The following is a 14597-nucleotide window of genomic DNA, read 5'->3' on the forward strand; positions in this document are numbered from 1 at the left end:
CAAATATACACACATATATGTATAGACACAAAAAACTACAAATTAAGTGCCAAGTTTGAATTAATGTTCATTTAATACTAATTCTATACTCATCAAACTATAGCAATGTATATTTAAGATATATTTAATTAAAATATTTTATATATCTTATATGATGTATATTGAGATAAATATAAATACTGTATATTTAAGAATATATAAGTCAAGATCTCCTTGAAGAATTCAGGATCCTATGTGTAGAAAGAACACACAGTTAGGAAGTAGTGTCTTCATTGTTCCCGGGGGCACATACAGGGAGAGTGGCCTTTAGTTAGAATGAGAAGTTTCTCAAGTTAATTACCCATAACTGATAGCGATCAGGATCAGAGTTTCAAGCCTTTATTTACTCATTCATACATTCGCCTGTCACTCTGTAGTCAATAAACAGTTATCAATTGCCAGCCACTAAGACAGACACCAGGAGAAATAAAATCCTGTTTGTGACCCTCAAAAGCTTATCCTGGGAGTGTAAAATAAGTTTAGTGTTGACAAAATCATGGTGTAAGCCTGCAAGACCTTTGGTCATTTTAACTTAGAGAAATAAGAAAGAGATATGTCAGGGGGTTCCTAGAAATTTCCAATATGATTATAAATCCTTTTTTTCTCTATGTGAATCAGGGTTCTATGGTTCCAAGAGAGTAGACTTCATGAAGATAGTGTTTAATGAGAGTGTGAAACATTGGTGGGCCCCAATAAAGTCATTCATAGAGTTTGTCTATGGATCAAAAAGGACATCGTAAACTCTGGGGTGAAATTTGACTATTTTTGCATAAATGGAATACTCTTCCGAAAGAGTCTGTGGAAGTTGACCTGGGCCTGATTCCACTTAAAGGGCTTAAGAGTGTGATGCTTGCATGTCCCGTAGAGCTCACATGCACCGCAGTATTGTAACCAGCCGTTTGGGGTGAGGATGCAGCCATCCTTGAGTGTCAGGGCTAAACACCTCTGTGTGTTCTCTCCCAGTGCAGTGCCTGGAGATGACCACCAAACGGAAGCTCATTGGCCGCCTGGTGCCATGCCGCTGCTTCCGCGGCGAGGAAGAGATCATCTCAGTGTTGGATTACTCCCACTGCAGCCTGCAGCAGGTGCCAAAGGAGGTCTTCAACTTCGAACGCACGCTAGAGGAGCTCTATCTGGATGCCAATCAGATTGAGGAGCTGCCCAAGGTGAGTTCTCACAAAGCAAAGTCATACTGTCAATGCCAAGTTCCTAACGCCAAGACTCGTTAGCCTCCCTTCAATCCACATAACTGACACACACTGTGGCCTTCCAACCAGTAAGCAAACACATCACAGCCTCTCACACCACAGACTTCCATCACAGACTTCTATCCAGGGAACAGACACAATACCACCTTCCATCACTGTATTTGATGCACAGCTGCCTCCCATATCAGAGACACAGCAGGGCCTTCTTCCATATTGGTAACTAACAGCCTGGACTGTTAGTGAGTTCCTCTAATATCTTTTTTAATCCTTTTTTTTTTATTTTTCGAGACAGGTTTCTCTGTAGCTTTGGGGGCCTGTCCTGGACCTTGCTCTATGGACCAGGCTAGCTTCAAACTCACAGTGTTGGGATTAAAGGCATGCGCCACCACCGCCCAGCAAGTTCTTCTAATTTTAAAGTGGAATCCTGTAGTTCCCTGATCTCTTCTTTGTTGTTGTTATGAAATTTCTATTTTATTTTACTTTTCAGTCGGGTACATGGTAATTTGTATTTTCTTAAACTATAAGCATTACTTCATTAATGGCACCATGGAAATTTATCAACAAAATTGACACTACTCAGATTAAGTCTTAGAATAACAGATGCCGGTTCCTTGGCTAACTAAGAAGCAGGTGTGAGACCACCTAGGGAAGATTTTAACTTTAACTATAACTATATTATTTGCAATACTGTTTAGCCCATAGATTAAGAATATTTCTAGCTAGATTTTCTATCTTAAATTAACTCATTTTATTAATCTGTGCATCACCACAAGGTCTTGACCTACCTGCAAAGTTTCAGTGGGCTACAGCAGAGGCATCTGTCCCTGGCAGCAGCTAAATGGCTTCTCTCTGACTCCACCTACTCTCTCTCTCTTTTTCTCTCTATCTATCTATCTATCTATCTATCTATCTATCTATCTATCTATCTCTCTGTCTCTGGCTGAAAGCAGCTTCTTAATTAACCAATGGCAATAGAACATATCCATAGCATATATCACCTCCCACATACCTGTCCTTATGGAATGATTGCGCATCCTATGGTTAAGACCCAAAGGTGGTATTGCTGGGTCTTAAGGTAGGTTGTTTCCTAATTTTATAAGAAATTGCATACTGATTTCCAAAGTGGCTGTGCCAGCTTGCACTCCCACCAGCATTGGAGGAGTGTTCCCTTTACCCCACATCCTCTCCATCATAAGCTGTCATCAGTGTTTTTGGTCTTGAGCATTCTGACAGGTGTACGATGGAATCTCAGAGTTGCATTTCTCTGATGGCTAAGGATGTTGAGCATTTCCTGAAGTGTCTTTAGATTCCTCTGTTGAGAGTTCTCTGTTTAGGTCTGTACTCCATTTTTTATTGGATTATTTGTTCTTTTAATGGCCAATTTCTCTGTGTATTTTGGAGATCAGCCCTGTCTGATATGGGGTTGGTGAAGATCTTTTCACATTCTGTAGGCTGACTTTTTCTTGTTAACAATGTCCTTTGCTTTCCTGAAACTTAAGCTTCTCAGTTTCAGGAGGTCCCATTTATTTATTGTTGCTCTCAGTATCTGTGCTACTGGAGTTTTATTTAGGAAGTGGTCTCTTGTGCCAATGCATTCAGTGTACTTCCCACTTTCTCTTCTATAAGTGTAATTGGTTTTATGTTGAGGTCTTTGATCCATTTAGACTTGAGTTTTGTGCATGGTAATGGATATTGTTCTATTTTCATTCTTCCACATGTTGATATCCAGTTATGCCAGCACCATTTGTTGAATATGCTTTCTTTTATACATTTTATATTTTTTGCTTCTTTGTCAAAAATCAGGTGTTCATCGGTGTGTGGATTGATATGCAAGTCTTTGATTCAGTTCCATTGGTCCTCCTATCTGGTTTTATGCCAATACCAGGCTGTTTTCAGCACTGTTGCTCTGTAGTAGAGTTGGAAATCAGGGATTGTGATGCCTCCAGAAGTTCTTTTTTTATACAGGACTGTTTTGGCCATCCTGGAAATTTTGGTTTTCCATATGAATTTGAGTACTGTTCTTTCAAGGTCTATGAAGAATTTTGTTGGAATTTTGATGGGTATTGCATTGAATCTGTACATTGCTTTTGGTAAGATTGCCACTTTTGCTATGTTAATTCTATCTATTCCAGAGCATGGGAGATCTTTCTGTTTTCTGGTGTCTTCATTAATTTCTTGTAAGGGTGGCATGAATCAAGAATGTAGGAAGAGAGGACCGATAGGACCAGATAGCACAGCTGTCCCAAGTTACAACTCAGCACTGTTGAAATGTAAGCAAAAGCAAAATAAAACCATTGAAGAATTATGCATTATGTGATTCTCCAGGACCCTAGATAGGCTTGGAAACAAAATCTAGGATAGTTTGTCTTTCCTGCTAATTAAAACAATCAATTAACAATAATAAAAGTAGCATAAGTACACCAAACAATATATTTCCTGTGTACTTAAGCAGAAAAGAAACCATTAATTGTCTCTTACTCTCCACATATTTCAAACCTCTTATGTAATCCTGAAGGTCTATAAAAGAGACCTGCCGCTAAACGGTTTGTTACTCCCACAGAGAAGCTTTCATTGGTCTCATCTGAAGTATATAATGACCTGAATTGTTTGACATTTGAGATACAATCATAACAGTACAAAAATATATTTGTAAATTGACAAAACACAATAAGAAAAATAAGAAAAAATATCCAAATGATAATGTAAGTCAGGATGCTTTCTTCCCTGTAATGGCGAGCACCATCCAAACTGACTTTTCAAAGATGTTACATAACAGGAAGAGAACAATGAGTCGGGGCTGATGGGGTTTGCAAAGATATGTCAAGAGTTATGAGGAAAGAAGCAAAAATAGATTTGAAAGAACAGGAAGATTCTAATTCAAATAGTTCCCATTATGGGGCTTAGTTTCTATAGTAAAAGGTAAAAGTGTTAAAGCCAGTGCACTTAACTGCTGAGCCATCTCTCCAACCTTAAAATGTATAGCCCAGACTGCCCTCGAACTCATAATTCTTCTGCCTCTGCCTCTGCCTCCTTTAGCAAATCCCACCATACTGTGCTGCCACAACTAACAATTAATAAGTAAAGATAGAGACAAAATAACAAGTTGAAATGGGCATATAGTAGATTAAAGTAATTTAAGAAGACATACATGAGTAAAATAGTACAGTGAAAATTACAAGGTAGTTCTTGACATTTAAAATCTCTGTAAAAGGGAATAAAAATGGTTTCTATTTTTATTAAAAAGACATTGTGTGACCAAAATTATAATAAAATGGGAACTTAGTGACTTACACCAAGTTGACCATACCTAAAATAGAATAGGTCTAAAGTTTAAATGTTTTACTTTGAACGTTTCTGGATATTTTAGACATTGAGAGCTTTTATTTTGGACCCAGATTGGATTCTAACAGTGTCATTTGGTTCAGAAGGCATTTACTTCCCAGAAGCTTCAGTTTTTCCACCAGGAAAATAACAGCATCTCTTATAGATAAAGTAAGACGTGGGTACACAGTGAAGGGAAGTTCCATTTCCTGGGTGATAATGTATGTGTGAGACCTAGAACTAAAAATATCAAAAGCACACATTAATCCAACCAGACCTGGAGTGTATATTATTTCCTTAAAAATTAAGCTGAGTCAAACTAAATTTAGGTAAAGTGGCATCCTGGGATAGTTCTAAATAGGGACTACCCAACAACAACAAAAGCCATGTAAACACATGTCAAATCCCTGACTCTGAACACCTCAGTGAACCTCTCTACAGGTAGAATGGCCTCTCTAAAGTCACAGAACTGCATTTAGGGTTTTACATCTTCATAATTAATTATAGTTTAATTCATTCATCAACTACAATAAAATGAAAAACTAAGACTGCTGTCTATCCTCTTTAATGACTAGTATGTGTGTGAGGGAGAACAATGGGCTGCATTTTACTCTCTGGGTTTGAATTGTCACTTCACTTATTATATGTCTAAATCCACCTATTTCTAGAACTTTTGTCATTTCGTTTTTCTTTATAGTTTGTTCAACTTGTGTATGTACCATATTCTCACTATTCATTCATCTGTAGGTGAACATCTAGGCTGTTCCATTTCCTTATCATCATGAATGGAGCATCAATAAATGTAGAAGTGCAGAAATCTCTGTAGTAAGGTATGAAGTTCTTTGGATACATCCAGGAGTAGAATCTCTAGTTCTATTTTTAAATTTTGAGGAACCTTCAAATTAATTTCCATTCTGTCAATAGACAAAAGAACAAAAGTAAACATTTATAGATGGTAGTACTTTGCCCTAATAGCAGTGACTGTAGTTGCTCAGAACTCCTCTAGTTCTCTAAATATAAAGCATGTGGATAAGAAAATACCCAGCCTTTCATTCCAGAGATGCAAGAATATTTCAACGTATGAAAATCTGTCAGTGTAATCCACCATATAATCAAAATGAAATAAAAAATGCACATGATCATATCATTAGATGCTGAAAACTTTAACAAACTCCAACAGCCCTTCATGATTGGAGAGATCAGTGATTCAAGAAACATACCTAAACACAATAAAAACAATATAAAGCAAGCTGGCAACCAACATCAAATTAAATGGAGAGAAGCTCAAAGCAATTCTATTAAAAACAGTAACAAAACATCTCTGTACACTCTCCTCAACCTATTCAATATAATACTTGAAGTTCTAGCTAGAGCAATAAGGCAAGTAAAGGAGATCAAATAGATCCAACTTGGAAAAGAAGAAGTCACAGTATTGCTATTTGGTGATGACATGATAGTACACATAATCCACCCCATAAATTCTACCAGAGAACTCCTACAACTGATAAACACCATTAGCAAAGAGACTGGATGCAAGATCAACTCAAAAAGAATCAATAGTCCTCTTATATGCAAACAATAAAGGGTGTGAGAAATAAATCAAGGAAACAATACACTTCACAATAGCCATGAGCAATATAAAATATCCTGGGGTAACTCTAAACAAGCAAGTGAAAGACCTGTGTGACAAGAACTTCAAGTCTTTGATGAAAGAAATTAGGGAAGTTATCAGAAGATGGAAAGATCTCCCATGCTCTTGGATCAGTAAAATTAACATAGTAAAAAATGGCCATTTTACCAAAAGAAATCTACAGATTCAATGCAATCTCTATCAAAATCCCAACACAATTCTTTACAAACCTTGAAAGAATAATACTTAACTTCATAATAAAAAAAAATGGGCTAGATAAAGCAATTCTGTACAATAAAAGAACTGCCAGAAGTATCACCACCCCTGATCTCAAGTTGTGCTACAGAGCTAGAGTAATAAAAACAACAAGATACTGGCATAAAAACAGACAGGTGGAACAATGGAATCAAACTGAAGACCCAGATATAAATCGCCACATCTATGGACACCTGATTTTTGACAAAGAAGCCAAAATTATGCAACGGAAAAAAGAAAACAGCTTCAACAAATGATGCTGGCATGTTTAAGATACAAATAGATCCATATCTATCACCCTGCACAAAATTCAAGTCCAATTGGATCAAGGATGTCAACATAAACTCAGTTACACTGAACCTAATAGAAGAGAAAGTAGGAAATAACCTTGAATACAATTTCCTGAATAGAAAACAGTAGCACAGACATTAAGATCGATAATTAATAAATTGTACCTCATGAAACTTAAAAGTTTCTCGAAAACAAAGGACAATATCAATAGGACAAAATGGCAGCTTACAGAATGGGAAAGGATTATCACCAACCCCACATTTGACATAGGGCTGATCTCCAATATATATAAAGAACTCAAGAAACTAGATATCAAAAAAGTAAATAATCAATTTAAAAATGGGGCACAAACCTAAACAGAAAATTCTCAACAGGAAAATCTCATATGGCACAGAAACACCAAAGAAATATTCAACATCCTGAGGGAAGTGCAAATCAAAATGACACTGAGATTCCATCTTACACCTGTTACAATGGTTAAGATCAGAAACACAAATGACAGCTTATGCTGGAGAGGATGTGGAGCAAAGGGAACACTCCTCTATTGCTGGTGGGAGTGCAAACTTGTACAGCCACTCTGGAAATCAATATGGTGCTTTCTCAGAAAACTGGGACTCAATTTACCACAAGACCCAGCTATACTACTCTTGGACATACACCCAAAGGATGCTCAATCATACCACAAGGACACTTGCTCAACAATGTTCGTAACAGCTTAATTTGTAATAGCCAGAACCTGGAAACAATCTATATGTCCCTCAATAAAAGAATGGATTTTTAAAAATGTGGTACTAACAAAACAAAACAAAAAAAGTGGTGCATTTCACATTGGAATATTACTCAGCTGTTAAAAGCAATGGTATCAGAAAATTTCAAGGCAGATGGATGGAACTAGAAAAAAATCATCCTAAGTGAGATAACCAAGAACCAGAAAGACAAGCATGGAATTTGCTCACTTTTAAGTGGTTATTAGCTATTAAGTAAAGGATAACCATGCTACAACTCACAGACCCAAAGAGGCCAAGTAACAAGGAGTGCTCAAAGGGGGACACACAACTCTCCCTGGGAAGGGGAAACAGAAGAGATCTACTGGGTAGATTGTGGGTGGGTGGGGATGGGAACACGAGCGATTGGGTTAGGGGTGACTGAAAGGGGAGAGTACTGAAACAGAAGACTGGAAACGGGGTGCATTTTGGGGTCAGGTAGAAACTTTGTAGAAGGAAAACTGCTAGGAATCTGCAAGAATGACTCCAGCTAAGACCCCTAGCCTGAACTGATCATCTCTGGTGATCAGATTGGTAACTACCACAATTATCCTCAGAGAGCCTTCATCTAGCAACTGATGGAAACAGGTGCAGAGATTCACAGCCAAACATTAGGCCAAGCTAGGGGAATCCTGCTGAAGAGAGGGAGAAAGGATAGCAGTGGGAGTGAAGGTCAACACAAGAAAACCCACTCATTTGGTTTATAGGAACTCACAGAGTCTCAACCAACAACCAGGGAGCCTGCATGCGACTGATCTAGGCTTTCCACATATCTGGTCTACCTGTAGGATGCCTAACAATGGGAACAGAGGCTTTCCCTAAAGTTTTGGTTGGCTCTTCAGGACCTATTCCTCATCTTAGGTTGCCTTGCCCAGATTTAAGACAATGGGAGGTGCTTAGTCTTGCTGCAACTTGAAATGTCATGCTTCATTGATACTCATAGGAACCCTGCCCCTTTCTGAACAGAAACAGGGGAGGAGTGGATTGGAGTTGGTGGGTGGAGGGGAGTGAATAGGAGGAGAGGAAAGAGGGAAAAATGCAGTTAGAATGTAAAATGAATGAATTATTTAAATAAAAAATGAAGTTCTAAAGTAAGTGATTTAAGCCTAGCTCAGTAGTAACCATTGAAATATAAGAGTTTTGTCATGATGAGAATAGAAAGGCCAGGACTTTTGTGTCCTTTGTGAGATTGTTTCCATGCACTCTATCCTGCACAATATTTTGCCATTGACTAAATCCACCAAAGGATGTGGAAAAACAAAAGAAATGCCCAGCTTAATGACATTTAGACTCATGTGACTCAGACCGATTGAGTCCCTGAAGCCACAGCTTCTTCACCTATAGCAGATGTGAACAGACTGATTCCTTCACCTACAGTTATAGCCAAGAAAAGATAATACAGAACATATTAACTGTTTTTTTTTAACTAAGGCATTCTGTAACTCCTAAGCTGAGAAATAGCTAGACACTCTCTTGAGAAGCCCACTTCTTTACCTTGGATTTATGAAACTCTTTCTTAAGCATTTCTTCTTTCTCTTTCTCATAATAACCTAAGCTTAAATCTATGTCAGAGCTATTTCTTAGTATACTTCAACTTTAGTACATAAAAGAAATAAATGGCTTTATGGTCTAGGGAGCTGATGGCTCCATTGATAAAGTGCTTACCATACAAACAGAAGGACCTGAGTTTGAATCACATGCACCCATGTAAAATTATAGGCACAGTGTGTGAAATCAGTAAGTTCAGAACCGGAGGAGTTGAAACAGACAGACCCCAGAGACTCACTGGCCATCCAGTCAGGATTACTCACTAAGATCAAAGTTTAGTGAAAGAACCTGTTTACTCACTCAATAAGAACAATAAAGAAAGACACCCAACATTAACTTCTGGCCTTCACACACAAGTCCAAATGCACATGCACCAACATGTAAGAGTACACACACGGGGTTCATTTTAATATAAAAACAGACTTGTTTAATGCAGTTTATTTGCTTCTTCAAAATAATAACAAATTCAGTATTGCAATAAACAAAAAATTCCTACCAGTGATTATGGGTTTATGGTGTGTTATGGATTTACAGTTGTGTCTGTCATGTTTGTTATGGCCATGTTAGATAAAGATGAACATTTGCTGGCTCATAAAACTAAGAATAGCTTGAATAACTTTATGTGGGAAGTACAGAATACAGAATTCAAGGTGGCTGCCTGGTTTCTGCAGTACATCAACAATCTGAGTCAGCTGCCCCTAGGACCCCATGTAACTGTGACATTTGCTCTATACTCAAAATCCTGCATCTTCAAATAATACTTAGTAAAGTTGTCTTATAAGGAAGGTCTTGGTCATGATGGAGTAATAGGGTAGTTTGCATGCATGCATGCAAACACATATACATTATACCCATAAGCAATGTACACACCATGCATACTCAAGCACTCGTGCACATACACCCAGCTGCTCTCATTCTCATCCATATACACACATACTTATCATACACAATGTGTTTTCCAATATTCCACATATCACATATCTTCAATTATATTGATTTCCTTTTAGTTCTCTGAGAGTTGCTACCTAGTCTACAGCCATGTTTGCTAAATATTTAAATATAATTATTTGAAAACCAAGACACTCTCTTGTATTATGAGAACTTTAATGTCACCAAAGGAACCGTGGATGGAAGGTGACAAATTGAGAGGTTCTAAATAGTAGATGTGACTATAATTTGTGGAAGTTTGAAAGATCATTGATTGTTTCTCTCTACTACTGAAAGAGAATCTTTTTTTAAATAGACAAACTACTTACATCTCTGTACTAATTGGTTAAACAATCATCATGATTAAGAACTATCATACGATTTTCTCAAGTTCAAAACTGACCTAAATTGGAATATAGAGCATAAAAACTGCCATTTAACCAATGCTACTGTGATGACTATAACTCTTTTGAGTGTCTCCCACAAATATGGAACTTCCATAATTTGGCATTTTATATAAATACTGCCTTCCTCATCAATATAGAAAGGCCCCTGAATTTAAATAAAGATGAGGAAAAACACATTTTTTTTACTTCCTTACTTCCTCTCAAAATCTGGGGCACATTATTCTGACTTTCAGCGTGGAAAATATAGTGTTTTCTGGATATATAAAACTACATTCAGAATAAAGCTGACTTGTATATGTGTATAAGTAATAAAGAAGTAACAAGAGCTGACGATTTTGTCTCTTTTGTGGAGTATCGTTCTTCAAATGCCTTTGTACAGTCTACAGATTGTGACATTCATGTGGACAGATTGTTTTACAGCAATTGCAACCTTAGATTGAGTTTGCAGGTGTGTGGCAGAGGAAAATGAGGGACAAACTAATAGAAACGTCTCTTGTAGAGAAAATCGGGTTCAGATTTCTCTTACTCAGACACCTATTGTTTAAAATGTTTCACCCCGGGAATTTAACATGTCTCTTTCTCTTAGACATGTGTGTCAGTGAATAAAGTAGTCCGCTGTTTACTCCATAAATTTTCTGAATATTTTTCAGTCTTTCAAGAGAGGACTCACTTCTTAAACATTTCTTAGCTGCATCTGTAGTAAATCTGGTGGGAACTTAATAAACAACCCCTTCACTAATCCTTGCTGACATTTGGGGGAAATCATATATAATCCCCTAGATTTTAGGTAAAGTGTATGAACTGGAAAAGCTTGTCCATTCTGCGTGTTTTCTGCAGATGCTATTTTCAGTGCCAAAGTTCATCACTGCCCAAACCAAATTCCTATTCTCGCAAAATGTATTTCACTTTAACAAGGAAACAGCTTAAGCAAGAAATGTTAGGAGCAGCAAGTGTCCCCATGAAGATAAAGTGAGAACTTTCTGAGAGTCCCCTTAAGGTTGAAATGGTCATAACTGAAGCTTTGAGAAGTGACATTTCATGTTCCGTTCTGACTGACAGGGAGAGGTCACTAGGAGAGATCTGAGAATTTGCATGCCAAGTCAATAGTTCAAGAACTTGCAAGAGGATGAGTGTACGATGAGTCGATCAGACAGTGCAAGAGGTTAGCAAGAGCTGGTAGAAAAAAAACATACTGAAGTTGAGGTCTTATTCTAAGTGGAAGTAAAGGATTTTATGAAAAACAAGACTATGAATTCACTCAATTTTTTAAGTGCCACGTTTGGTGCAGTGTGAAAAAGCATGACCGATATGAAAAAACAAAAGCAAAGAGACTGAGGCTGGTGTAATTCAGGGGAAAGCTAGGGGCTTCAACTCCAACAATGTAGAAAAACAAAACAAAAGAAACCTTCAGCCTAGGTTTTTTGGTGAAGAGAACAGCCATGGCTAATGGAATGAGTTTAGAACTGAGAGATGTGCGAGCTGAGTATTTATAGAGCTAAACTATGGCATGAAGTACCACTGAGGATGCAGGAGGAAAGTATGTGTTGTCATGGATGCTGAAAAATAGGAAGTGTTTTAAAATAGGGAGTGTAGACAGAGACTTATGGAGCATTGTGTTAGTAGATGGAAATAATAAGTTTCTTCATGAGGATATTAGCAGAAGTGAAGTATAGAAAGGGGTCTGAAGAAAGAACAAATACATATTCTCTTGCAAGACTTTACTACAAGGGAGAGAGAAGTGAAGCAAACTGGAGAAGCCTGTGAGAGCAAGGTGCTGCATTTTCTTTAAAATCGGTGACATTTGGGGCAGGAGAGATAGTTCAAAGGTTCAGAGCGCTTGTTGCTCCTGCAGAGACCCCAGGTTTGATTCCCAGAACCAACATGACAGCTCATAACCTTCTCTAACTCCAGTTCTAGGAGATCTGACACCTACTTCCGGCCTCCAAGGGCACCAGGCACTCACTCAGAACACATACACACCTCAGACAAAACACCCACACACATCAAATAAAAATAAATACATTTAGGAAAGAAAAATAAGAACTCTTTGTTAAAATCAGTGACATTGAAGCTCATCTGTGTGCATAAAATTAAAGACAGAGAAAGAAATTGGATGCAGGAAACTGCTGTCTTCATTGGAGGCGCCATGTTCTGATGGTAAAGAACATGGATTTGCTGAATGTGTGAAAGGCTGACTTTGAGAGACGCAGATGTCTCCAATTGTTGTAACGAGAAAGAAGGAGAAAACACAATGCAGACAGTAACACAGTTTGTAGAACTAGAGGGACACGATGCACACTGAAACTTGGTGTGAATGGCAGAGGTTTCGGTTTCGGCGACAGGAAGTTCAGGAATTCAGTGAACTGAAATGGTGAGGGGAGGTGACCCTACAATGTGCTGATAAGATGGATTCATGAACTTTAGCTTACAGAGGAGGGTCACATGACAGGAACTGAGGATTGGAAATGTGTATGTCAGCCATACTTTGCGATGTTCCCACTTGGAGTTGCAGGAGTGACCATGCGTCTGCTGGGCTAAAGGTGTTCCTTTGTCAGGACAGCTCTTCCAGGTGGTTTTGTTAGCTTCTCTTTATTTTGTTATATGTTGTTAGCCTCATTTTGAATTTAACCTTACTGAAGCACAATGCAGGTAGAAGATGACTATAGGGTATACACTTGGAAGACAGAACTTGAAATCTGAGGTGGTGATACCTACAGGAGTTCTTTTATTGTTCAGGATTGTTTTAGCTACTAAAGCTTTATTATGTTTCCATATGAAGTTTACGATTAATTTTTTAATTTCTGCAAGGACCTGTGTTAGAATTTGGGGGGGGGGGGGGGGAATTACATGGAATATGTAGAATGCTTTTGGTAGGATGACCTTTTTTTTTTACAATATTAATTCTGCTAATCTACAAATATAAGAGAATTTCTTTTTATTTTCTGATGTATTCTTCAGTTATTTTCTAATGTCTTAAAGTTTTTTATTATACATGTCTTTCATTTGCATGATTAGAGTTAATCAAAAATATTTAATTTTTGAGGCTCTTGTGGAAAGTATTGTTTCTCAGATTTCTCTATCAGTTTGTCATTTGTATATAGGAAGGCTACTGATTTTTTTGTGAGTTGATTTTGTATCCTGCTACTTTGTTAAAACTGTTTATCAGCTATAGAAGTTTCCTGGTAGATTATTTAGGGTCTTTTATTTCTACAATAATATCATCTGCAAATGAGGAATCTTTATCTTTTTTTCTTTCCTATGTTTCTCCTTGTCTCCTTCAGTGATCTTATTGCCCACCTAAGACTTGAAACACTATTTTGAATACGTATGGAGAGAGTGGGTATCTTCATATTGTTCTTGATTTTAGCAGAAATCTTTTGGGTTTCTCTCCATTTAGAATTATGCTAACTGTAAGTCTTTTGTAAATTACCTTTATTATGTCAAGATATGTCTCTCCTATCTTCAGAACATTTATCATGAAAGGGTATTGGAATGGTCTGTTATGGAAAGAAGCTTGGTAGATTCTATGTTAGATGCAAAATATGGGTTATCAGCTCAACATTTCAATTAACGTTTTAAGAAGGAGTGAGCCCTGGGTCTGAGTTATTCCATCATAGCCAGAAATGCAACCCAGCTTTTATCCTGATATCAGAAATAAGTAGTGGGGCTTGTTTAACTTTGAGACATCTTCACAAATGAGTTAGCAGATAACCTATAGCAAAATTAGACTTCACTCTAAAGTCCAGATTTGTGCCTTCTCTTTTTAAAATCATGTGAAGATCTTGTGATGGCCATAATACCAGTTGTTGACAATGTCAGATAGGGCAAATCATTAATGGAGCCGTACAGTGAGCAAGTATGCTTTGCCATGGACTCCAGGTAGGCTCATTGTAGCACTGAAGTTTGCTGTTTAGATACTGAAAAATAAATGTGTTCAACTCAATATGTACTTTCTTTAACAATAATATTTAGAAGAAGAAGAATAAATCACTTGAACACTAAGCATCACCTATGTGTAATGTAATTTTCTCATTTAAGGGAGCAGGGATGAGAAAGTCTTACATGCTTGTTAGCATGGAAAACACAGGTTCAGCAGCATCACTATCAGATATGTGTTGACTAAGAAGTACAACCAAGCAGTGGCCCTTTAGAAAGCTCAACAGAGCACCCTTCCTAAGGAATAACATTGCAAGCAAGACATAGGAAT

At 37.5% G+C, this 14597-nt stretch overlaps 1 protein-coding gene across 6 annotated transcripts in view; it reads left to right on the forward strand.

The window, feature by feature from the left end:
- Lrrc7 (leucine rich repeat containing 7) overlaps positions 1-14597 on the forward strand; it is a 417668-nt gene that overhangs the window by 162262 nt on the left and 240809 nt on the right. For all 6 annotated transcript variants that reach the window (XM_041664566.1, XM_041664138.1, XM_041664412.1 and 3 more), the window contains exon 3: positions 1003-1205. In XM_041664566.1, coding sequence (XP_041520500.1) covers positions 1003-1205 — 203 coding nt within the window. The remainder of the gene's footprint in view (positions 1-1002; positions 1206-14597) is intronic.

The sequence above is a fragment of the Microtus oregoni genome, unplaced genomic scaffold, assembly GCF_018167655.1.
Source record: "Microtus oregoni isolate MIOR12 unplaced genomic scaffold, Mior012 000000F_ref0000247, whole genome shotgun sequence".
In the NCBI taxonomy this organism is placed as follows: domain Eukaryota; kingdom Metazoa; phylum Chordata; class Mammalia; order Rodentia; family Cricetidae; genus Microtus; species Microtus oregoni.